At 42.3% G+C, this 27,412-nt stretch overlaps 1 protein-coding gene across 1 annotated transcript in view; it reads left to right on the top strand.

Moving 5' to 3' along the window:
* HECW1 (HECT, C2 and WW domain containing E3 ubiquitin protein ligase 1) overlaps nucleotides 1-27,412 on the top strand; it is a 213,578-nt gene that overhangs the window by 114,918 nt on the left and 71,248 nt on the right. The window contains exons 8-13 of the mRNA XM_040432459.1: nucleotides 7,985-9,322; nucleotides 14,371-14,472; nucleotides 16,692-16,842; nucleotides 17,226-17,347; nucleotides 18,222-18,343; nucleotides 22,783-22,968. Coding sequence (XP_040288393.1) covers nucleotides 7,985-9,322; nucleotides 14,371-14,472; nucleotides 16,692-16,842; nucleotides 17,226-17,347; nucleotides 18,222-18,343; nucleotides 22,783-22,968 — 2,021 coding nt within the window. The remainder of the gene's footprint in view (nucleotides 1-7,984; nucleotides 9,323-14,370; nucleotides 14,473-16,691; nucleotides 16,843-17,225; nucleotides 17,348-18,221; nucleotides 18,344-22,782; nucleotides 22,969-27,412) is intronic.

Genomic DNA, 27,412 nt, shown 5'->3' on the forward strand with positions numbered 1-27,412 from the left:
GGTCCGTACAACTTCTTTCAGCCGCGCCTCGTCTCTGCAGAGTGTGACACACAGAAATCCTAGGTTCCTCACTTTTCTATCATCTTCCCCCAACCTGGAGTCCCCACAGTGTTATCCTGCTGCTTGCTGTGCTCCCCGATACCCCCAAATATTATCCTGGAGAAATATTTGCCCCCCTTCCCCTATAGTAATAGTGCTCCTCAAAGTCCCACCAATAGTAGTTCCCTTCTATAATGCTCTCATTAGTAATACTGCCCCCTACAGTGCCCCCAACAGTAATAATGCTCTCCAAGAGTGCCCCCATTAGTAGAAGAGCCCTCCAGTATTAACCCCTTAGTGACCAAGCCTGTTTGGGCCTTAATGACCAAGCCAGATTTTGGAAATCTGACATGTGTCACTTTAGCAGAGAATACCTTCGTAAAGGTTTTGCACATCAAAGTAATTCTGACATTGTTTTCTCGTCACATATTGTACTTTACTTAGGTGGCAAAATTTTACCGATTAAAATACGTGTAACTTTATAAAAAAAACTTGAAAATCTATGAAAATTTTGCATATTTTCCTATTTTCAACTGCAATATTTCACATACATACATAAATACTATTCAATATTTTTTAACAGAAATCTATTTCTACATATTTACTTTATTTTTCCTGAACTTTTACTTGGATACTAATTTAGGAGACTCCCCATTGTGGCCCTAATCTTATGTCTTGACACACAGCAGGGCCCAAACATAAAGGAGCACCCTGTGGTTTTCAGAACACAAAATTTGCTTGAAAATGTTTTAGGCCCCATTGCACACTTGTAATGTTGTTGAGCTGCCCAAAAAATAGAAAACCCCCATCAATGACCCCATTTTGAAAACTATACCCCCTAAGGTATTCATCTAGGGGTGTAGTGAGCTTTTAGACCCCCTAGTTTTTTGTATAAATTAATGCTAAGCATTACACAAGTGTCAATTTAAAGAGGTTTTTTTTTTTCTACAAAGCACATGAAAATGAAGAACACCCCATTTCTCCTGTCTTCAAAAATATCCCCATTGTGGCCCTAATCCTATGTCTTGACACACGGCAGGGCCCAAACATAAAGGAGCACCTGGGACGCTGAGCTGCAAAATGATAAAAAAAAACAACAACTTATAAATGACCCCATTTTAATAACTAGATCCCTTAAAGCATGCATCTAGTGGTGTAGTGAGCATGCTGAGTGCAAAATTATTATAGGATGAAATAATGAGTATATATGGTGTTATTCAATAATACATTTTTTTACAGGAAATTGGAGTTTTTTTTTTTCTCCAATCGTATAGTGTATTACTGTAGTGCAGCGGCGACATAAAGCACACAGTGTCATAGCAACCAATGACGACGTGTGCTTCTGCTCTGAACAGGAATCCAGCCCGGCATACCACGTACCGCTCTCGGCCGCGGAACACGTCCGTGTGCATTCGGCCTTACTGTCTTAGAAATCCAGCACATTCTTATCTTTGTGGTGCGTACAGATGAGAAGTGAAGCTGTGCATTTATGAGGGAGGCAGATTTCTAAAAAGTCATTTGCCTGTACATATGACTATGTCTCGCCAACAAAGCAGTTGTCCCGCATTTCTGTCATTCTGCTGTTGTGAGCAGCGTTCTGGTCTGACATATAATTATTTATTGCAGAAAAAAAAAACTGAACTGTAGTGAAAAGCAACATGTCCAAGAAAATGGAGCAAAATGTCTCAAACTATGTTGCAAATTCCAGTTTGTTCACAAGATACAAGAACACCGATAGGCAGTGTCGTACCGCCAATGGCGGCAGACCACGCGATCGCTATGGGGCCCGTGGGGGGCCCAGCAGGGCTGAATGGCCCCGCCCCCTTACTTTCTAGTCTTACGGCTTACAAGCCGGTTTACACAGATGGCTCGCACAGCAGAGCCTGCAAGTCAATACTGTGCCGCAGAACAATTCTGTAAGCCTGCCAAGCATGCAAGTCCTAACTAACTAAATAATTAATTGCAGGCCTAGACTTAGTCTCTGATGGAAGCGCTTCTTGCTCGAGCGCTGGGAGCTGCGGTCCTGTCACTCCCCATTCAGCTCCCAGCTCTCCTCCCTTCCTTCAGGCCAGCCGCGCTCTGAATGGTGAAGCAGGAAGACTTCTCCCCTCTTCACCATTCAGCCTGCAGGCATAGATCGCGCTGCCAGCCTGTGTGGGTGGAGCCTGCAGGCCAGAAATCTGCATAAGCTCTGCCCACACACAGTGCTGCAGGGCGATCTGTGCCTGCAGGGAAGAGAGGTATGTGAGCTTCAGGAACGGGACAAAGTGAGTAGTTATTGTGTTATTTTTTTTGTTTTTTAATACAGAGTCACCATTTAGCCAGAGACTTCTTCATTAGTCCTGCCCACCTCAGATGTACCACTCTATGCTTCGCTTATCACTACCTATGCGAATTTTATGTATCATATGCTATTTTATGCTATTGTAGATATTAGTGTCTTTATTGATTTATTGGTGTCCATTAAATATTATTTACATATCCACAGTTGTCCAGGGCTCCGTGATATTTGAGTGCCCCTCTTTTTCTTCCATTAGCATTACTACTATGGAGGAGGCACAGAGGGCATTACTAATGTGGAGGGGGCACAATGGGCATTTCTACTAGGGATGAGCGGCAGGGGCAATATTCGAATTCACGATATTTCGCAAATATTTGGGCGAATATTTGTCATATATTCCCGAATTCGAGAATTTGTAAGACCATGAACCGGGGAGGAACCCCCAGGATACAGCGAAGTCACAGATGAGGAAAACAACAACACACAGCTTTGTGAAAAAACAGAAACTTTACTAAAACAGCAATATAAACACAACAATGTGAAGGTGCACCAAAGATCTTATACCCCGGGCCCACAGTCACTGTCCCTGTCCGGTTGGACAGACCTATCATGATGGCGTGCACAGCAGAGCCTGCAAGACGATGCTGTGCCGCAAAAGAGAACAAACCTAGCTGATGGCTTACACAACAGAGCCTGCAAGTCAATAGTGTGCCGCAGAACAATTCTGTAAAGCCTGCCAAGCATGCAAGTCCTAACTAACTAAATAATTGCAGGCCTAGACTTAGTCTCTGATGCTTCAGGTGCCACTAATATACTGCGATGAGTAAACAGATTTACTGACCTGCGTCCATTCTGTGTCAAGAGAATTCCTTTTAACCGATGTTGGCCACCAGTCCCTTATTGCAGTGTTTCCCAACCAGTGTGCCTCCAGCTGTTGCAAAACTACAACTCCCAGCATGCACGGACATGCGTATGGCTGTTCGGGCATGCTGGGAGTCGGAGTTTTGCAACAGCTGGAGGCACACTGGTTGGGAAACACTGCCTTATCGCACATGCGGTCTTACTTGATAGATAGACTTCTGTCCAAACACTGTAGCAGTCCTCCTGAAACGATCCCTCTTCCTAAGGGCCGGATCTAGGTGAGGGACAATGACTAGTCCCCCTCCACTGCGTCCCCAATCACTGGAACCGTATACAGTCTCACACAAAAAATCCTTCCAGCATGTCAGCTCTCTCTCACACTTCCTGGTTCTTCTTCAAGCAGCAGCAGCATGAGTCATCCTCTACTTTGCATATTTAAATCCAGCAGTCACTTAGCTGTAACAGAGAACCAGCGGCCTCCTGTGACCGAAATGCAAAATGACAATGCAAAATCTGATGGGCAGCAATATATAACTAAGCTAAGCAAGTTTTATGCAAATTTTTTATATATTTCCTCATTTCTCCGGTTCTTTTCTGGCCCTTTGGTTACATGCAATAAAAACAATCTCTGCCCCTCCCCCTGCTCTGCTAAGGGAGCAAATACAAGTGCTGCCCTAAATTACATGTCTGCCTGCTGGGAGACTCAGCAGCATGTTGTATGTGTAGGACTACAAGTCCCAGCTGTATAATGACACTGCTAAGGGAGTGGATACAAGAGTTGCCCTGAGTGCTGGGAGAATCAACAGCAACTTGTAAGTGTAGAACTTCAAGTCCCAGCTGTATAATGACACTGCTAATACACACAGGATCTTCCCCCTACCTTCTGCAATGCTCTCTCTAGTCTGTCAGCTCCTGTGCCCAGAATTGTCACTGCTGCAGCTACCCAGTCTGTGCAGCTGAAGGGGTTAAGAATCCTAGGATAGCGCAGACAGCCGGCAGTGAAGGGGGGCATGGCCAGCACAGTGACATCTCGTTTACAGGCTTGTAAACGACCTTTATCAGAGCAGGGAGAGAAGCTGACATCACAGGTCATGTGACCCTCAGTGAAATCTGAGAAACCAGGCACTGCAGATAAAGTGAGTTAATTGGAAAGCTGTTACATTTGCCCAGTTAGGAACATAGAAAGAACAAAAAAATAACTCGGACAACCCCTTTAACCATGCACCAGCATTATACAGTAAGAGAATTCTGTAAGATGAGAATTCAGAGGTGGAAGTGGAGGAGGAAAAGGGGTGGTTGTTGCCACTAATGTAGGCGGTGGCGGAAATCCTGTTGGAAATAGGGCCCGCAATCCTTGGCATCGGTAGCACCTGTGCCATCCTAGGGTACGACTCTCTCCCAGCCTCCACAACGTTCACCCAGTGTGCCGTCAGGGAAATGTAGCATCCCTGGCCACAAGCACTTGTCCATGTGTCAGTCGTTAAGTGGACCTTCCCAATAACTGCGTTGGTCAGGGCACACCGTGAAAAATTGTGGAGGCCGGGGACTGAGTAATAAGGGACGGTCACCGCCATCAGGCTGCGGAAAGCCTCAGTGTCCACAAGCCTAAATGGCAACATTTCCAGGGCCAGCAATTTGGAAAGGTGCGCATTTAGTGCTATGGCCTGTGGGTGGGTGGCTGGGTATTTAAGCTTTCGTTCAAAGGCCTGGGGTATGGACATCTGTACGCTGCGCTGGGACACATAAGTGCGTCTTGGACAGGGGATTAGCCAGCACGTAACACAGGGGAAGAGAAGGCAGTGGTGTGACCCGCAGATACTTAATGTGGACCCAGGCGTTCGGCCCACCTATTAGGGTGCTTTGATGCAATGTGGCGGATCATGCTGGTGGTGGTGAGGTTGCTAGTGTTCACGCCCCTGCTCATTTTGGTACGGCACAGGTTGCAAATGGCAATTCTTTTATCGTCCACACTTTCCTCAAAAAAGTGCCAGACTGTGGAACATCTACCCCTTGGCAAGGGATGTTGCCGCAAGGGGGTACTCCGGGGAACAGTTGCAGGCCTGTTTGGTGTCTTTTCCAGCCTTCCAGCCCGTTGCGGTGCTGAGGATCCCTCCACCTCTGTACTGCTGTCCTTGCTCGGCTTGCCACCTTCCCAGGTTGGGTCAGTGATTTCATCATCCACCACCTCCTCTTAGACTGAATGTCACTGATATTTAGGATGCGTAAACGTTATACAGGAGATGTAGCGCAGGTTATGTCGCTGCTGTCACCAGCGGCTAATAAAAACTTACAGGGAATGTCACAGCTATTTGGGATGTGCAAACGTTATACAGGAGATGTAGCGCAGGTAATGTAACTGTCCGCAGCAGACACCGTCTACGGAAAAAGTACACTGGATGTCACAGATATTTTTAGTATGCGCACACGTTAAATATTAGATGTAGCGCAGGTAATGTCATTGCTGTCACTAGCAGCTAATAAAAAATTACAGGGAATGTCACAGCTATTTGGGATGCGCAAACGTTATACAGGAGATGTAGCGCAGGTAATGTCGCTGTCACCAGCGGCGAAAAAATTAAACTGAATGTCATTGATATTTATGATGCGCAAACGTTATACAGGAGATGTAGCACAGGTAATGTCGCTGCTGTCACCAGCGGCTAATAAAAACTTACAGGGAATGTCGCAGCTATTTGGGATGCGCAAACGTTATACAGTAGATGTAGCGCAGGTAATGTAACTGTCCGCAGCGGACACCGTCTACGGAAAAAGTACACAGATATTATTACAGTAGTATGCGCACACGTTAAACAGGACAGGTAGCGCAGATAATATCGCTATCCGCAGCATCTACGGGAAAAGTACACTGGATGTACTGTATTTTTAGGCTGCGCACACGTTACACAGGAGATGTAAGCGCAGATAATGTGGCTGTCTGCAATGGCCAAACAAGGCGCAGCACTATGAAGTGCCTTTTGCGATGTGGCATTAGAAGAATTCTGATATTTCTGACTTTTTAGTCTAACCAGACTGTCTATTACTCTGTAATTCCTCTAGCGCCGTTCTATGGAAACAGTAGGTTTGAAGAGCACACCAAATGCTTGAAATAACTTCTTTATTAACTTCAACTTTTCTTCATATAAAACACTGCCGCCTCCGCAGCAGATAGTCCGTGTACATAACACGTGTTGAAAAGATATCACAAAATGGCGGTATGCATAAGATGGTGGTTCAACTGTTCAATCTTGTCATTTAACATAAAATGGTGGATGTATTTCTCTCTTGAGTATCTGTACTCCCACTTTAAGTTATTTAAGCACTTTATGATCTCTCTGAGAGGTATATCTGAGGTTAACCAATAGTTCACTTGCTCTACTTGGTTTGCAGTTTGCGCTATACAATTGCTTATGATCTGGTATGAGCAGTTCGCATTTGTATACAATTAGTTTGCATTGTATGATTGTAATTTGTATGGTGGAACTGTAAGTAAACAGTTCTAATCACTTATATTAACAGTAGGAACATTATAACTGTTTTACATACCTATTTTGGCCTCTCTGCTTCCATAAAACACAGCTCTTAGTGGAGTGTGTGTCTGTTCAGCTCCTCTCTCTGGTAAATAATGATTCCAGCAGCTCATGCTATGGGAATTTCCCACACAGGCTGTGTGTGAGGCTGGCTGTGATTGGTGAAAACTCTTGCTGTGTGTGAGGCTGGCTGTGATTGGTCAAAACTCCTGCCCAGCAACAACAGTTTAACTCTATGCTTTCTGTTGTTTCTGCTGTGTCATTGAGCTTACCTTACATTATATAATAAATCTTAAAGGCATCTTTTTTGCTTTTGTGAACACAAAATATATAACAGTTTTATAACATCCAAACATAAAGTCACTGTAAACAACTTTGCTTTTGTCTTTAACACACAAACATAGGAACTGTATTAAGGTTATTGGCAGGTCTAGCTGCATAAACACACAAGCTATATTAGCAACCTAGGACAGGTCTTAGCTGGCCAGCTACACAGGTTGCGCTAAAAATATATATTGCTGCCAGGCACAACAATAGTCCTTAAAAGGACTTTTGGGTCTCTAACACCAACCCTGCCTAACATAAAAATAAAATAAAATTCCCTACACTATCTGTCCCTTCTACAGCACAGCTCTCTCTGACTAAGCCGAAACAGCTTTATAGCACCCGATGACTCGTTCCGGCCAGCCAATCACTGTAATGCCAGTAACCAACATGGCTACCGCATTACAGTGAGTGGCAGTACTTACCTGCACATTTATTGGCTGTGTAGCAGCCAAAAAACGTGCTGGGAGAAGACTCGAGCATCGCGCTCGAGCACACACGGTATTCAGCCGAACACCGCCATGTGCCGAGCATCGCGATGCTCGAGCCGAACTGGTGTTCGGCCGAGCATGCTCGATCAACACTAGTCATCACATGTCCTTCAGCTTTTCCAGTGCATTAGATTCAATTGTATTGCTGTCCTCAGGACGGCAATACAGTTGTATCTAGTTGGCATGCAGTACATTCGGGGCCTGGGACAAAACATCATTTTCATCATTTTGACAGGAAGAATAGCTCCACATGCTGAAATATTCTTCCCATGAAATATGACGGAATCTCTATACACCGAACAGAAATGTGTACAGAGCCTAAGTCTGCTACTACAGTCTCACAATGGACTATTTGTGACTATAAAGATCACTGGATTGTGTAATAACACATGTACAGTAATATTGTTGTTTTTGCTTTCTTTTTATAGTTTCCGCACTGAATGTATCCTTTATTTTTTCAGATGACGAGGAGATCTCATTCTCTACAGATCCTGATCCAGTACTTAATGAAAGTCCATTACGCCACCCAGTGGAAGTCCTCTCTAATGAACCCCAGAGGAGAACTTCAGTAGCCACTGAAATCCCAACATCAGAATTACCAAATGGATGCATTTCTAGAGCTGCGCACGATAAACACCCAGCAATAGACAGTAGATCAATTAGTCAAAACTGTTTACATAAGACAACAATAGTAAGTACAGGTCATGTGTCTCTTTTGGCCAATGCACCAGAACACCTGGAAAGTAGTACAGCTGATGAACATTTACAAGTAACAGCTCCAGATACCGAGCAGGAAATAACTGTTCCTTCTGAAGATGAAACCAAAGTAGAGACTAATGAAGATCCTAGTGCCACTACTGAAGGAGTTAGCCCAGACATTATTATTGCCGAGGAGGCAAGTTTGCCAGTGGAAGAAGGCAAGGAGCAAGATAAAAATGTTGACGAACCAGAAGAATTGAATCAACAAGAGAATAATGAACCTAAACTTAGAAACACCATAAAGAGAAAGACTAGGCCTTGCTCTTTACCGGTGTCTGAGTTAGAAACAGTTATAGCCTCTGCTTGTGGCGACCCTGAAACACCTCGCACACACTACATTAGGATTCACAATTTACTGCACAGTTTGCCATCCGCTCAGATGGATGGAGATGGAGAAGAGGAAGAAGAGCAGAACAGTGCAGATATTGATGAAGAATCCACAGTGAAAGAAATGTCTGAGAAGGACATTGTGAGTGAAACTGAAACCATGGCGGCTGATCCTTCTTTTGAAAATGTAGCTGATGCAGTCGATGACCTAGAAAACATTAGAAATGCTTTGCCCCATGATAGTTCCAGTGACCACCCACCTGTTTGTAACCATCTCTGTGTGGATGGAGAGCACCCTAGGACTGAAAGTGAGAGTGACTCTAGTGCCAGGGTTCATGGGGATCATGACTGCGACACATGTGACACCTCATGCTATAGCACTTCCTGTTATAGCACCTCATGCTACAGTACCTCTTGTTATAGTCCTTCTTGTTATGATAGCCACAATCGATTTTCCAGCCACACTCGTTTCTCTTCTGTGGACAGTGCCAGAATGTCAGAAAGTACTGTCTTCTCCTCTCAAGATGACGAGGAGGAGGAAAACAGCGCATTTGAATCCATGCCTGATTCTAATCAAAGCCCAGAGCCAGACAGGGACAATGGTGATGGGTCTATCCAATGGTCTGATGATATCTCTAGTCAAAGTATTATTTCAGAAAGGACTCCTGGTGTCCCAGAATCTCCAGTTGCAGGGCCAAGCAGCAGGAGAGAAGGTTAGATTGAAGCCTTTTTAATGGATGCTTCATGACACATTGTATTTCATGTCCATATTTTTCAGTTTTTAATTTTAAAAAAGTCTGCTCAAAAGGTTTGCAGTAATACCCTGTCTAGTGTGTGAGAAGCCAATATTCACAATGAGAAGTAAAAAATGCCAGTGCTTCTTTTGGATCAGTTGTGTTCCAGCTTTATTGTGAACTCCAAAAAGCAATTACAACATCCCCAACAAAATCGGCTTATGCATTTCGCTCAAGATACATAAGTAGATTTTATCGGGAATGTTGTAGTCACTTTTTGGATTTCACAATAAAGCTGGAAAACTGTATAAAATTGATCCAAAAAGAGTCCTCCCTATCCAACTGTTTGCATAGACACAAAGCTGTGGTTCACATGATTAATACCCTGTTTTTCTTTTGTTGAGGTTTTGAGTTTTTCTTAATATGTGTTATTAAAAGCTCCACTCCTTTCTGTGGCCAGCCCCTCACTCACTGCTTTAATTGACAGGGCTAAACAGTGGTAAAGCAGCCAGGGAGGGTCTGGAATCAGAAATAAGTAGAGCTTGGGTGAAACAAGAGCAATGGTGACACCCGCATTGTACCAAAGGCCTAATTTGCATATGAAATTTATATTAAAAGTATCATAACTTGGGAATGGAGTGTTTGATCAACAAAATAAAAACAGGGTTGTAATCGGGAGAACCACAGCTATGTGTCTATGCAAAAAGATGAATAGGAAGGTCGCTGGTGACAGATTCACTTTAATGTCATCATGTGCTACATATGCAGATGTGGAAAAAAAATGCTGCAAAGTAAGAATGCTTTCAAAGATACAAGTGTCAATAGTTTATTTTTACAAATTAACAAAATTAATGAAAAAGTGAGATCTAACTAAAATCAATATTTGTTGTCACCGCCCTTTGCCTTCACACAACATCAATTCTTCTAGGTAAGCTTGCACACAGTTTTTGAAGGAACTCAGCAGGGAGGTTGTTCCAACCATCTTGGAGAACTAACCTCAGGTCTTCTGTGGATGTAGGCTTGCTCAAATCCTTCTGTCTTTGTAATCTCAGACAGATGAAATGATGTTGAGATCAGGGCTCTGTGGGGGCCAAATCATCACTTCCAGGACTCCTTGTTCTTCTTTATGCTGAAGATAGTTCTCAATAACATTGGCTTTATTTTTGAGGTCATTGTCCTGCTGTAGAATAAATTTGGAGCCAAACAGATGCCTCCATGATGGTATTGCATTATGGATAAGTGTCTGCCTGTATTTCTCAGCATTGAGGACACCATTAATCCTTAGACTACATTCACATCTGTGTCATGGTATTTCAGTAGTCTGTTCTGGTAGAAGAGCAGAATACCAGAATTACTGTATCCGGCATAGCCGGACACTGCCGATGTCCATTACCAGCAAGAATGCTGACTTTAGGCCAGAAAAATACCACTGGATACGGTAATTCCAGTTTTCGGCTCCTCTTCCGGAACATACTACTGGAATACTGTAACACAGGTGTGGACATAGCCCTAAACATAAGTTTGTTGGAGTAAAATGTGTACGACTCGTAATGTTTGGTGCATTTTGGTCTATTGTAAAGACAGAAAATGAGCTCTCATAGATCTGCACTAAAATTCGCAAAATTTTCTGGCTTTAGAATTAATGTCTTCAAAAGATACAAAGTTTGCCATAATTTATAACTTGTTTACACCAAAAACAATGTAAAAACGATAAAACAAAAAGCAAAGGGAGCAAAAGCATGAGGAACCAAATGACAGTGTTTGTAGAGTGTTTTACAGGTTCCTGTTGGTCAGCATGTAAATTCTGGACACCACATTTTTTGCTCCAAAACACTAAGGCCTCTTTCACACTTGCGTTGTTGGGATCCGGCATGCACTTCCGTTGCCGGAGGTGCCTGCCGGATCCGTAACAACGCAAGTGTACTGAAAGCATTTGAAGACGGAACCGTCTTCCAAATGCTTTCAGTGTTACTATGGCACCCAGGACGCTATTAAAGTCCTGGTTGCCATAGTAGGAGCGGGGAGCGGGGGAGCGGTATACTTACAGTCCGTGCGGCTCCCCGGGCGCTCCAGAATGACGTCAGAGCGCCCCATGCGCATGGATGACGTGATCCATGTGATCACGTGATCCATGCGCTTGGGGCGCCCTGACGTCACTCTGGAGCGCCCGGGGAGCCGCACTGACGGTAAGTATGCTGCTCCCCTGCTCCCCGCTACACTTACCATGGCTGTCAGGACTTTAGCGTCCCGGTAGCCATGGTAACTATTCAGAAAAAGCTAAACGTCGGGTCCGGCAATGCGCCGAAACGACGTTTAGCTTAAGGCCGGATCCGGATCAATGCCTTTCAATGGGCATTGATCCCGGATCCGGCCTTGCGGCAAGTCTTCAGGATTTTTGGCCGGAGCAAAAAGCGCAGCATGCTGCGGTATTTTCTCCGGCCAAAAAACGTTCCGTACCGGAACTGAAGACATCCTGATGCATCCTGAACGGATTACTCTCCATTCAGAATGCATTAGGATAATCCTGATCAGTATTCTTCCGGCATAGAGTCCCGACGACGGAACTCTATGCCGGAAGACAATAACGCAAGTGTGAAAGAGCCCTAACAAAAAAAGTCATTTTTTAAATAAGTGAGAAACATCTTTCAGCCACTTGTACACGTTGCATATTAAATGCGGAATTGATGCTTAGATTTGTATGCAGCAAATCTGCAGTGTAATACAGTGCCAACTACGTAGACGAGAAGTAAAATGTGTGACTGAAAAATGTACCTCAAAAATATACTTGTATAAAATGCATGACTGTCACCTGTATTTTACATGCCAAGAAAACAGCCACAAAATAATAGTAATTGTGGACGCTACTAGTTATACTAATTTGTATTATGTCAGTCCAATGATGAGAAATATTTTGATGGGTAAGTAGCCCATAAAGAAACATTTTTCAATGTAATATCTTAATTTTCTATCAATATGCTTAATAATGGCCTGTATAATGTATGCAGCAAACCCAGGAGGGGAAAGGAGGTGGAAAAGAGTGACAGTGGCAGCAATGACAGGAGTAGTAGTACTAATGGTAGCAGTCCTCGCTCTGACACTCTCTGGGCCATGCAGTGATGGGAGAGCCACCCTGGGGAGACCTCCTGCCTGATGGTGGTTTGGGGTGCCCTTGTTCTAGATGGGTGCAAGCCAGTAATCCTGAGAGGTGGCAGATAATACAATACGGCAGCAATGCAGATGTTCATGCATGCAATGAGGAGGCCAGCTTGGTGAAACAAACAGTTCTTTACTGGAGGTAATGGTGGCAAAGTGTACATGTATTCACAGCAGTTGTCACAGTTAAGACTATGCATGGATTGGCAGATGTTAAATGTCTCAAGTTCTTACAGGTCTTCCAGTATCTGTGCTTTCTCTCTTATCCAGTCAAATAGTCAAAAAGGGGTGTAATATATCTCTTTCTCTCTCTGTTATCTTCAAATTACAGTACAAGGAATACCCAGCAGTGGCGTGTAGTTACTTAGCAGATAGATACTCTGTCTCCCAAGTATGCCAGCTTTCCTATTCTCCGGAGCAGAGTGCTATGGAGTCCAAAAGCTACAATATATGCACCTTAGCTCCAAAGGCTTTTTAACATGTAACTCTTCCTCAGAGGCTGGTGGCTTGGCTGTTTCCTTCTATCCCTTCTGTTAGCGGCTCTCACCAATCCCAGTGCTGCTCTGCTGGCTTCCTTCTCTCTCACTGCCCAGTCTCACACTACTATTAACAGAGGCAGCCACCACCTTACTATTGTTATGATGGCCCGCTAGTTTATTCACTGTCCTCGGTGCAGTGCCCCAGAAAATAAGTTAGTGCAAAAAGTTAATTACTGTATTATATTGTTAAGTTAAATGTTCTGATTTGTTATATTTGTGTACCTGATAGCATTGTATGGACAGCTAAGGGTTAGCACTTTGGCAGATCCTGTTAGGTTGCCAGTAGATGGGTCTACCCCCTGGTCAGTCAGTGGGAGTTCTAGCTGTGCTACAGTGAAGAGCTACATGTGCAAGCTGGACAGAGCTAGGCCAGAGCTCAGAAAACCTTCCTATGTGAGACTTCTACTGCCAAGGAAGCTACTTTACCATTAAAGTCCTCCAGAGAGAAGGTCATTACAAGGTCTAGGATCCACCAGGACATGCATTGGAGTCAGACAGCAAGGTATTGTGCACGTTTATGGCAGGGAGACCTTACTGCTGTGAGAGGGAAGTGCAGAAGCTTATCAAGAACCTTATTGCACACCCAAGGTTCTGCAGAGAGACATTACAGAGACAGGGAGGAGTACTACAACCTTCATCATTGCAGCTGTCCATACGCTGCTATCGGCAGAGTATTGAACTGTGTTATACTGTACTGTATGTCTTAGAACTGTGCCTTGTTATTGTCATATGTACTATTACTCCTTTTCTGAACTTTGGTAAACAGAGACTTATTTATTGATACCAACTGGCCTGGTTATTGACTCCACCATTTACTGGACATTGCACCAGTCCTCCCACCTTGCACCCAGACCAACACCTAACATCAAGAGCACCCCAACTATAACCAGGCAGGAGCCCCAACACCAGGGTGTGCCCTGAGGAAATAAAGGGTGTGCCCTTCTGTCACTGCACAGACCCAGGGAGTACATATTGCCATGGTGAATTGTGAGTACTACTACTGCCCTCAGGGTTACAACTATTACTGCCATCCTCCTCGCCTCCACTCCGGGCCGCTGCATCAGGGCAAAATTTAATACACAGAATAAATCCACAATTTAACACATTAACCCCTTATGCAGTGGGCTGGGTACATAATGTGGCATTATTTTTCTCCTAGGCTTATCATTGTGTTGGTTAAAAAAAAAATAGGGGTGATTGATGGTTATATGTGGTCTTCTTGCTGTGTCTTTGGTCCATTTAAATATCCTCAACATTTGCATTTGTTATAGAAGCGTATATATATTTGTGTCTTTGTGCCACATTTCTGCTTCCTAACTTCTTTCTTTTTTCTAGGGGACTGTCCTTTACCACACAGCACCCCAACTGTTAGTCAGCTGCCTTCTCTGAGATCAGACCACCATCATTACCCTACCATTGACGAGCCCCTTCCTCCAAGTAAAGGCATTTTTGTCATTTTTAGTTCCTTCTGTAGAGCACTGTTCATACTGGCATCAATGTGATGGATCCATTATCTTCCATTATGATCCCTCATGGCCTATTTTCTTATAACGGGATAGTCAATTTTGCATTTCTTTTACTGGATAAAATAGAACAACATGTTACACTATTCTATCAGCTGAAACCTGATGGAAAAATATAATGCAAGAGTGAAGAGAGCCTTAAGAGGGTTGTCTCACTTCAGCAAATGGCCCGTATTTCTGGCTCCGTATCCATCCCGCAATTTTGCGAAACGGGTGCGGACCCATTCATTTCAATGGGGCCGCAAAAGATGCGGACAGCACATGTCCGCATCTAATCTATAGTTCCATTCCATGGCCCCGTGAAAAAGATAAAAATGCCTATTCTTGTCCACGATTGCGGACAAGAATAGGACATGCTCTATCATAGGGCTGGCCATTTACAGCCCACAAAATGAATAACGCACAGGGACGGTATCCGTGTTTTGCGAACTTGCAAATTGCGCACCACAAAACACTTACGGATGTCTGAATGGACCCTAACTTCAGTCTGTTCCTCTGCTGAAGATGTGAATATAGCCTTATCTCTATAGACTGTACAGAGATGTTTCCATGCCAAGGCACATATTTACCTTTGACCACCATTTTACAGATTATATATAATATAATTTAAAAGAATGAGTAACTATGTATAGAAGTATTAAGGGGTTGTCCAAGTTATTTTTATTGATGACCTATCCTCAGTATAGGTCATCAATATCAGATCAGCGGGGGTCCGACTGCCGATCAGCTGTATGAAGAGAAGGCGTTCATGCCGTCGCATCTGCAGTGGTGAGCAGGTGTAATTACACATAAGCCGTCCTATTCATTTCAATGGGACGGCTTATACCTATACACTTGTATAGGAGCGATCGGTCCCATTGAAATAAATAGGACGGCCTGGGTGTAATTACACCTGCTCACCACTGCAGATGCAACGGCAAGCAGGTAAACAATGAAGAAGAGGCAGCGCTGGCACGGCGCGCACCTTCTCTTCAAACAGTTGATCGGCGGGGGTGCTGGGTGTTGGACCTCGCCAATCTGATATTGATGACCTATCCTGAGGATAGGTCATCAATATGAACAGCCCGGACAACCCCTTTAAATTGTCATATAAATTCTACCTGAGCTTTTACACTGCAGTAGGTCAGTAAGGATAAGGGAATTGATTGTAGAGAGATTGGAGAGCTAGACAGAGAGAAATACTTTTTCCAGGCATTTAAAGTGAATCTGTCAGCTCCAAACCACCCTGCAAACTAGAGTGAGCGGTATATAGTGTAAGTGACGCAGAGTCCGGTTATGTCACTTTTATCTTCATATTCACTTGCATGCTGACGCTGTTCTCCCAGAAAGCGGCAGTAAAATGCACTGAGAGGACTCCTGAGCTCCTGCACGTACTACAGAGGACTCAGAGTAGTCCTCTCAGTGCATTTTACTGCTGGTTTGTGGGAAGACAGTGTCGTAATGCCAATTAGTAAGAAGATAAAAATGACATAATCAGGCTCAGCACCACTTACACTTAGGAGGTTTGGAGCTGACAGGTTCCTTTTAAAGCACTTTAAATTTTGGTAAAATCGATTTGCTCCCAAAGTTAATTTTAGGAAACTCACTCATCTCCAGTACTGATCCTGGTGAGAAGTGCACAAGCATTTAGCCAAAATAGAATGCTGGGAAATTTCAGCTCTGAAGCCTTCAAAATTGTGAATGCAGCTCATGACTATAATGCAGGCTGAGGACTCATACATGGTGTGATTTTATGTATTTACTGATCTTTTCACTTAGATGTTTTCTATAAATAGCAGTAAAATGGTATTTAAGGGTGAACATATGGCTTACACAAAAACACACCATTGTTTTTACTTTGTCGTTCTCTAAAATTATTTAAATTTTACTGAGCGACAGAAATGGAATCTGTAGAATCAGTTTGGCTATACTGACTTAACTTACTGCTTAAGTTGTTAAAACAATGATATGATATACATGAGATACTGTACAATAATGTAAGTTTTGGTAATGCTTTATGTCATTGTTTTCATCTCTCGCAAGACCACTTTTGATACAAGTAAATCAATAAAAATGCAGGTGAAATTCACATATACAGTAAACTGTATGGAATTTTTTAGAACTTTTCTTCTAATACGTTTCTATGTAACCTAGACTGGGAGGCTCGGATTGATAGCCATGGCAGGGTCTTTTACGTGGATCACGTGAACCGCACTACAACATGGCAGAGACCTACAACAGCTGCAACACCAGATGGAATAAGTAGGTCTGGTTCCATCCAGCAGATGGAGCAATTAAACCGCAGGTTGGTATGAGACTAGGTATATCTGGAAAGGAAATATGTAGCATTGTGTACAGCATTAAAAAATACTGTCTGTTCCATGAGCCTTAAAGGGGTGATGGACAATGAATACCTGCCCCTGGGTACATTTTTTTGGAAATACTGGAACTGAATTGCTGCCTCTTGGAGGCCACTTCAAAAGTGTTAGAAACAATATGAAATTCTACATGATGCCTATATTTTCACCCATGTGGAATGATTCATGAGGCATTGGGGAGATGATGAATTTACAGGAAAAAAATTGGAAAAGTTCAAGGGGTATGAATACTTTTTCAAGACACTGTAAACATGAATTCTGCCTTTCCCTTTGTACTTATTGTAAATGTTTTATGCATTGAAACATGAAGGTATCAAAATATCCAGAGAACCATTGCAACAGAAAGGCCAGAAGAAGAAGACGCTGGTGGCCGAAGTGATAGACTCCCTGTGGTTGAGGATTCAGAGACTGATCTGTCACAACCAAATTCAGGTACTACTATATTATAATCAGTGACCAGGGGCGTAACGACCATAGCGGCAGGCCATGCGACTGCTATGGGGCCCAGGGCAAGAGGGGGCCCAGTCTTAGTTGCCATTATCTCCTTTTCTACTGAAAACTTGGTCAGGACTTTACCCTCTAAAGGAACAACTTTTAGCAAATGAGGCAGTGGAAAAATGGCCCAAGGGTCATTGGAAAGGGTTTAGGCAGAAACACCTCTGTCCTCTGTGGGGGCCCTGGTTTGATCTTTGCTATGGGGCCTTTACGTCATCATGTACGCCACTGTCAGTGACATTTAAAAAACATAGTAAATCAGTTTTATAAAAGTAGTATAGAATAATATACCTGCATCTGGATGAATTGGCAGTATATTGGCACTATTAGATCGGTGGGGGTCCTACTAATGGGATCCCCACTGATCATGAGAACAGGGACTCCGCACCCAAAATAAAGGAGTGGAGTGCTCTGGAACTCCCATAGAAATTAATAGAGCGCCCATATCAGAATCTCGTAAAAACCCCTTTAAATACTGTGATTGCTTAGGAAATATTTCAGGAGGCTAAAAACTAAAGCTGCATTCTGTAAATCTGCATTTCTGACTCAGTATGAAGACTTCAGTGAAATCATTGTAAATGGAAGAAAGTAAAATACTTTATAGTACTGTAATGGCCTCATGATCAAAACAGCCTTGTTGTCGCTAGCAACCAATCAGAGTACAGCTTCTATTTTCTAAACTGCACCATTCAAATAAGAGCTGAATTGTAATTGGTTCTATCAGTAGCAATTCTCTGTACTATAGGAGGCTTATTATGTGCGGACATCCCTGAAGCTCTATCAGCAGCTGTCTCCTTTTTCTATTTCATAGAGCTGAGAAGAGACGCGACGTTAACACCAATAAACTCTCAGAAAATAACCCTGTTATTACAGTCTCCAGCTGTCAAGTTTATAACCAACCCAGAGTTCTTTACTGTGCTGCATGCAAACTATGTGAGTATTCAGGAGCAAATGATGAAAGTATTGTTATGGTCATTTGGCATCATTTATGAGCCTTGTTGTCTGTGGCGACCAGTTGAACTGCAGCTTTCATTTTCTGAAGAGCAGTTGGCATAGCTCTGTTTGATTGAAAATGATAAAAAATTCTGTTAATCACCGTTGTCAGTGGTGTAACTATAGGGGTCGCAGCAGTCGCAGTCACAAAGAGGTCTCAGGGGGCCCAAAGGCCTGTGCCACATGCAAACCTTTAGGGTCAGCCACCCAAGACACACAAATTGGAGAAAGGGATCCTCAGGAAGGGCATGGGACATTGTGTAACATTCACTGTACATGCCGTATTTGCATGGAGTATGGAGGGCACTCAGGAGCTGAGTTCTCTACATACACAGTAGGTACCAGCTGTTTCTTACAGCTGACACACACTGGCAGTGGCCAGGATTGGAGAGAACTCCAATCTCCGTCACCTAACCTATCGATGAAATCTGCAACAAAATGCACATCTAAAACATGCAGATTTTGCCACGGATTTGGCTGGGAACTGAGGGCAAGCATATCTTTTGCACCAGGTCTGAAGAGAGTTTAGTTACGTTTTTGATAACAGCTTAAGAGCTCATTCACAATGCAAAGTCTTGTGCACAGAGCCTGTATGGCTGCCTTAGTATGGAATTGTACCGCCACTGTGTTTTGCGGTACAGGCTCAGTCAGAGTTTGTACCGCAATTTATTTTCATTAAAGGATAACTGTCATATTTTCACTCAAAATTAAATTTTCTGTTGTTGCTGCTGTGGTGATATTCCATAATCACGAATTATTGTGTTCACATACCACTTGTTTAATAAGATTCCGTCCATAGCAACCGCTCCTCACAAAACTTCTTTCTGACTATCTTCTCAAGATGGCCGCCGATGCCCTTATCCTGAGGCTAAGACCTCCCTCCCTAACTACCCAGAATTAATTTGGCTCATCTAGGGAACGCGCAGCCTCACTCCAACCAATCGGCTTTCTTGAGACTTAAACATGCCGTCTTCCTCCTGAGTAGTTGATCGCAAATTTTTATCACAAATTTTTATCACAAGTATCGCCACTACCCCGGTCCGACGGGAGCGCACACGCATTACTACGTCCTCTGTCTTCTGTATATAGAAGATAGGAGACGGAGGACACCTAGCAACGCCACACCACTGAAATGCCTGGGGGAGGAAAGAACATGCTGCAATTATTAGGTAATTCAATACCTATACAAAAGTATTAACTAGGGAACTAAGGTAAACTTAGTCAGAACAATGCAATTACATAAAAAATGTATATATATATATATTTGCCCTTTAAAATCTGGAAAATAATCCAATATCCTTTGTGAAAGAGAGGGTTGGAACCTTGGTTTGCTGATATTTTGGGAGAAAGAGCCCTTTACAGGATTACAAGTTCATTTCATAAATTGATGCTGAAAAACATAGAGGGAGATTTTTACTTCGTTCACATCTCCAGATCTGGGAGGCTGTCCCGGCACAGAGCAGCCTGCCAGATCTTGCCGGATCCTCTCTTTCACCACCGGATTGACTACAATTGAGCACCGGTTTGACCTCATTGACTGCAATGAGATCCAGCAACGATCCGAAGATTTCCGGCATAAATGCTGGGTTTCGGCCAGCCATAAAACGTTTCATGCAACATTTTGTTTTGTCTGGCTGACATTGAGCATTTGCATGGGATCTCCAAAACAGAGATGTGAAAGCAGCCTTATCAAACTGGTGTAAAGGAAAACTGTTAGTTGCCCATAGCATTCAAGTTCCAAAGGAGCTATGAAAGATGTAATCTGATTGGTTGCAATGGGCAACTAAGCCAGTTTTACGAAGTTTGATAAAGCTACCCCATAATTTTCATAATTTGTCAATAATAATTATTAATCCAGTTGTCTTACACCTAGCTGCATTTCAACATCCATGAAGCCTTTCTCGGGCCTTTCTCAGACATGGATGTAACATACAAAAAACAAAAACTAATAAAACAATAAAGCTTATATTACGTCACTGGGCTATTAAATGAGGTCTCTAAAATGAAGGGCTCATGCTCTTGACCATAGCTTCTTTTGTGGTCCGAAATTGGGGATCCGCAAAACACGGATACCGGCTGTGTGCGTTCCGCATTTTGCGGAATGGAACATCTGGCCCATAGAACTGCCTTATCCTTGTCTGTAATACGGGCAAGAATAAAACATGTTATATTTTTTTGCGGGGGCCGCAGAACAGACATACAGATGAGGACAGCACACGGAGTGCTGTCCGCATCTTTTGCAGCCCTATTGAAGTGAATGGGTCCGCATCTGACCCGCAAAAAAATGCAATCAGATGCAGACTAATACAACGGTTGTGTGCATAAGCCCTAAAGGGGTTTCCAGGGTTGGAAAAATATGTGTGCTATCTTCTAGAAACAGCACCACACCTTTCTATAGGTTGTGAGTGCAGTTGCAGCTCATCCAGTGGACAGATGTGGCACTGCTCTGGAAGAAAGCAGCCATGTTTTTCCAATTTCAGAAACCACCTTTAAATAGCTCGGTGCTGGTTGTGGATATGCACATGCTTACTCCCTAAAGTCTCTATTAATTTGTGGTTTCATTGCATTTCATAATCATAAATATATTTTCTCATCATCTTTGTGGTAATTCCATTAAACGGTTGTCCCATCTCATACATTGATGGCATAATCAATTTCAGATAGTTGCAGGTCCCACTCTGGGACCTGCACCTATCTTTAAACAGGGATCCCCAAAGTGAACAAGGGGACACCCCATAAGACATAAGAGCGGCCATCCTCTATTTACTTGTGGATGATGAAAATAATCAAGTGCTGGCTTGGCTATTTCGAGAACTCCCATAGAAGTGAATAGAGAGGGGCTGCACTAGTGTGGTGTGCTTTCTATTCACTTCTATGGGAGTTCTGGAAATAGCTGAGCGCACTCGCACAACTTTTTCAGAACTGCCATAGAAGTGAATAGAGAGTACGACACGCAGGAGCAGTGCATTCTTCTTCACTTTAGGGCCCCGTTCTAGAGATGTCTAGATCCTTGGGAAATGCCATCAATGTGTGAGATGTGCAAACCCCTTTAAGTATAAAACCCGATCTATAATTTCTGCCACATCTGAATACATTCTCAATTTGCTGGATACATTTTACTATGGAAGCAATTGAACTGTATAATAATATACAAGACATATAAGACTTGGTTTTGAGCAGTGTCTCCGTTCAGTGCAGGACAGGCATACATTTATGTGCTCATACGCCAGTTTTCATTAGTGCACCTGAATTCTATAAAGCACATGTGTGTTTTCCAACTTTAAAACATGTTTCCTTGAAGGAAAAATATCACTCAGGCTTTGAGATGGTGTCAGTACCTCAAGAAGCAACAATTTTCAGTTAGATTTTCCTACAATAAATCCCTCATATCTCACACATGATTAAGAGCTTTATGACCACTTAATGTCACAAAGCAGGTCTACAGGTGACATAAATAGAACAAATATGGAGAGTAATTTATCATGAGGGTAATATTTGAAGTTAGTTTTGCAGGATTTTGTGTTGGTGTACTTTGAACCAAATTAATCAGATGTTGCCCATTGTTTGTTAAATTTGATGCATTTTTAAAGGCTATCTACACCTATGATTGCATTTTACTCATTTTTGGCAAAACATTTATTTTTCAGTTGGCCTTTATTAAAAATATTGAGCCTTTCTGTCACAAAGGGTTAACTGTTTTTGTGTGACTGGTACTTTCACTTTCACTGTGAGCCAGTCATCTAATAATCCTTATCTCTAAACTACTAAAAGGTCATAAACACTTATTTAATCCACATTCTTATCAAGAAGATAATAACTGAGCTATAATGAGTGTCTATAATGTCAGAGATCAGAGGTAAGGAGTCTGTCACCCCCAGGTCTGACAGAAAAAAAGGGTGCTACTAGAGCATGTCGGCTCTGTACAGAAAAAGGATGCCATATTTTTAATAAAGCTCAGAATGAGTACAATAGAATAATAAAATAAATTGCCCCCAAAGGTGTACATAGCCATTAAACCTAACACTTTTGCCAAAAATAGTTACTCCAGTTTTCTACACCCCCTATCCACATACTAGAGAGTTTGCAACTTTTGCAGAAAGTCTATGAGACCGTCTTCACTATCGCGCTCAGCAGTGAGGAAAACCAGCGCTCACCTGAGTGCTTGTAATCATTCTAGAGAGATTAGTGGGGGTCTCATCCCTGAGACCCCCGCCAATCAACAAATTTGATATGTCCCTATGAAAAGTGGAGTTTCTCTTTAAAGTAAAAAATAAACATATTAGCAGTACGGTTTGGGCTTCCTTCTAGTTTGCCATAAATACAATATGAAAGCGTTGGGCTGCAATTAATCTCTAAATCTATGTCTTCCCCCATTTCAGAGTGCCTACAGAGTGTTCACTAACAGCACCTGTTTGAAGCACATGATTCTGAAAATCCGAAGGGACGCCAGGAATTTTGAACGGTATCAGCACAACAGAGACTTGGTGAACTTCATCAACATGTTTGCTGACACTAGGCTGGAGTTGCCCCGTGGCTGGGAAATTAAAACTGACCAACAAGGAAAGGTACAATCTGAAAAAAAAAAGCATGAAATGAAACAACTTTACTAATTGTCTTGATTAAAAATACTGATCATTTTGTGTTTACAGCTCCTATGCAGATCTCTGTGTCTCCATGATTAGACTTTTTCTCGCGCCAGTTGCAGTACCTCAGTGGGCTACTGCAAAAGGTTAATTTGCTACTTAATAGGTTAATGTCCATTGTTAATGTACTTTTTCTGTGTGATGTTTGCAATCCAAAAGCTGAAATGGGAACACCATTTGACTATATACACAGGAACAAAGTTAATATATTTAAAAAAAAACTACAAAAAAAATGGTCTGTGACAGCCTTTTAAGTAACTGCCGTCGCACGGCCATTTTCAGCATCAATGAAAGTCTATGGGGCTATTCACATGGCCATTGTTTTTAATGGCCAGTGAATAGCGGCCGTCAAAAAACAGGACATGTCCTATCTTTTCACTGCCAGACGGAGCCCATTGATATCAATGGGACCGGTTTTAACAGCCGCTTAGACAGGAGTGCACCTGTCTAACGCCCATTAAAAAAGGGGCTAAAAAAATCACTCACTTCATCCACTTGCACATGTAGAGGCAATCGCTCCATTCTTCATTGTGAAGAACCTGCGCATAGCATGACAATGTCACCACACGAAGCTGGGAGCGCGCAGTGATGTCATCACGCTTAGCGCAGGTCCTTCAAAGTCAAGATAGGAACGACTGCCCCTGCGCATGGAAGTGGATGAGGTGAGTGATTTTTGTTGTTGTTAATAAATAGGGATATTCACATGGGCATATCATTTGCGCCTGTATTTGAAATCCGCAGCATGTCATAGTTTTTTGTGTGTATTTGCTTCCAAATACGCACATTATAGTCTATGGGAATGCATCAAGAATGCAGGAAGGAAGTAATACGCATGTAAATCTATATGAATTACTGAAGCAATAGTGATAACCATCTGGAGGGCATATCATCCGGAATCCATGGGTATTCCGGACAATTTCTATACACTCGTGTGGAAAAGGCCTAATAGGGAGGAAGTATCTACATCTATGCAGAAGTGAGACCTGCTGCAAAGAATCCTCATCCTCGCATCCCAACAAACTACCACCATCCTCTGAGAGAGAAAGGCATACATAGTATACATACTGTTGAGGACCAATTTATAGGACTGGTGCAAGTGCAATCACTCCTCTATAGCATCTGGCCTTACTGCTAGTGGAAAGGATTTATTGCTGCAGTGCCCACCACGCTTTTATCACTGATTAGCTACCCATTCGAGGATCGACACCCCACTGTGGCAACTTTAGTACATATTATGAATGTGCCGCCCTTTAGTTGACTTGGAAAGTGGTTTGGAGAGAGACTCAATGAGCCATCTAACTGCCGATAATCCTATGTTCAGCTTTGGAAGTATTGTGCATGTACTCCTGAGAGACAGAACTGAATGCTGCCAGTCTAACTCTACAGGTGAAACTCCAAAAATTAGAATATTGTGCAAAAGTCCATTTATTTCAGTAATGCTAATTAAAAGGAATTGCATTAATGCAGCTTCAAATTAGAATTTTGTGAAAAGGTTCAATATTCTAGGCTCAAAGTGTCACCCTCTAGTCAGCTAATTAATCCATACACCCTGGGCAAAGGGGACCTCAAAATTGTGACTTTGGGGTTTCATAAGCTGTAAGCCATAATCATCTAAATTATACCAAATAAAGGCTTGAAATATCTTGCTTTGCATGTAATGAGTTTCTCATATGTTAGTTTCACCTTTTAAGTAGCATTACTGAAATATATGAACTTTGCACGATATTCAAATTTTTTGAGTTTCACCTGTATGTGATCTGATTCAGCAGTCATACACTCTTTCACCTGTCTTCCACTTCTTGCTACTTTTCTGTCTTTTACTAGCAAGCAGTCGGGGACAGATGAAAGAGTATGACAGTAGGATCAGACTACACAGGTTTTGTTTATTAGCTATACCAAGGATACACAGTTCATCGGAGCTTTAGACTACTTTCAAAGTTGCTTCTTGCATGATTTTATATGTGCCTTTAGAAATCTTGAGATGGTCCTGCTCTATCCCTTCCCACACAGGGCTGGCCTTAGGTGTGAGCTAATCTTGAATGTCCTAAATTTAGTACACCAACATTTGCGCCAAATAAAGCATAGATAAACAAAATACCAAATAACATAGGGCTGCACTAGATACCACCTAGCGATCAACTGAATAATACATAAAACCCTGTACTGCAGGTATAGATCAACCCCTTCATCAATCCTCAGGCTGCACCCCTTCATCAACCCTTTGCACCCCTTAATCAGACCCCTGCTTCCCTTAATCATACCCTGTCACCCATACCCAGTCCCCTGCCCCCCTTAATCGTACCCAGTGTCATCCAGAGCCAGTCCCCTGCCCCCTTCATCATACCCTGTCACCCTTGCCCAGTCCCCTGCCCTTCTTAATTATACCCAGTGTCACCCTTACCCAGTCCCCTGCCCCCTCAATTAGACCCTGCCCCCCTTAATCATACCCAGTGTCACCCATAGCCAGTCCCCTGCCCCCCTTAATCATACCCTGTCACCTTTACCCAGTCCCCTGGCCCCCTTAATCATACCCAGTGTCAACCAAAGCCAGTCCCCTGCCCCTTAAGCATACCCAGTGTCACCCTTATCCAGTCCCCTGCCCCCCTTAACCACTTCCCATCTGGGCCATTTGCCCCCTTCCTGACCAGGCCTAATTTTGCAAAACTGACATATCTCACTTTATGTGGTAATAACTTTGGAACGCCTTTACTTATCCAAGTCATTCAGAGATTGTTTTCTCGTGACACATTGTACTTCATGATAGTCATAAATTTGAGTCAATATATTTCACCTTTATTTATTTATGAAAAAATCCCAAATTTACCAAACATTTTGAAAAATTCACAATTTTCTAAATTACAATTTCTCTGCTTTTAAAACAGAAAGTGATACCTCATAAAATATGTATTACTTAACATTCCCCATATGTCTACTTTATGTTGGCATCGTTTTGGAAATGTCATTTTATTTTTTTAAGAAAATTGCCAAATCCCACTTTTTAAGGACCAGTTCAGGTCTGAAGTCACTTTGTGGGGCCTACATAGTGGATACCCCCATAAATGACCCCATTGTAGTAACTACACCCCTCAAGTTACTTAAAACCGATTTTACAAACTTTGTTAACCCTTTAGGCGTTCCACAAGAATTAAAGGAAAATGGAGATCAAATTTTTAAATTTCACTTTTTTGGCAGATTTTCCATTTTAATCCAATTTTTTCTTTAACACATCGATGGTTAACAGCCAAACAAGACTCAATATTTATTACCCAGATTCTGCGGTTTACAGAAACACCCCACATGTGGTCATAAACTGCTGTATGGGCACACGGCAGGGCGCAGAAGAAAAGGAACTCCACATGGTTTTTAGATGCCATGTCCCATTTGAAGCCCCCCTGATGCACCCTTACAGTAGAAACTCCCAAGAAGTGATCCCATTTTGGAAACTAGGGGATAAGGTGCCAGTTTTATTGGTTCTATTTTTGGGTACATATGATTTTTTGATCATTCATTATAACACTTTATGGGGCAAGGTGACCAAAAAATTGGTTGTTTTAGGACAGTTTTAATTTATTTATTTTTACAGCGTTCATCTGAGGGGTTCAGTCAAATGACATTTTTATAGAGCAGATTGTTACGGACGTGGCAATACCTAATATGTATACTTTTTCTTATTTATTAAAGTTTGACACAATAATAGCATTTTTGAAACAAAAAAATTATGTTTTAATGTGTCCATGTTCTGAGAGCTATAGTTTTTTTTATTTTTTTAGAGATTTTCTTATGTAGGGGCTCATTTTTTGCGGGATGAGGTGACTGTTTTATTGGTACCATTTTGTGGGACATACGCGTTTTTGATCACTTGGTGTTGCACTTTTTGTGATGTAAGGTGACAAAAATTGCTTGTTTTGACACCGTTTTTTTTTTTTTTTTACGGTGTTCACCTGAGGGGTTAGGTCATGTGATATTTTTATAGAGCTGGTTTTTACGGACGCTGCAATACCTAATATGTATACTTTTTTTTATTTATTTCACTTTAACACAATAATAGCATTTTTGAAACCAAAAAAATTATGTTTTAGTGTCTCCATGTTCTAAGAGCTATAATTTTTTGAGAGATTTTCTTATGTAGGGGCTCATTTTTTGCGGGATGAGGTGACTGTTTTATTGGTACCATTTTTTGGGACATACGCCTTTTTGATCACTTGGTGTTGCACTTTTTGTGATGTAAGGTAACAAAAATGGCTTTTTTTGACAGTTATATATATTTTTTTATGGTGTTTATTGGACTGGGTCGATTATGTGATATATTTATATAGATGACTGTCACGGACGCGGCAATACCAAATATGTCTATTTTATTTTATTT

Source organism: Bufo bufo, chromosome 5 (assembly GCF_905171765.1).
Source record: "Bufo bufo chromosome 5, aBufBuf1.1, whole genome shotgun sequence".
Lineage (NCBI taxonomy): Eukaryota > Metazoa > Chordata > Amphibia > Anura > Bufonidae > Bufo > Bufo bufo.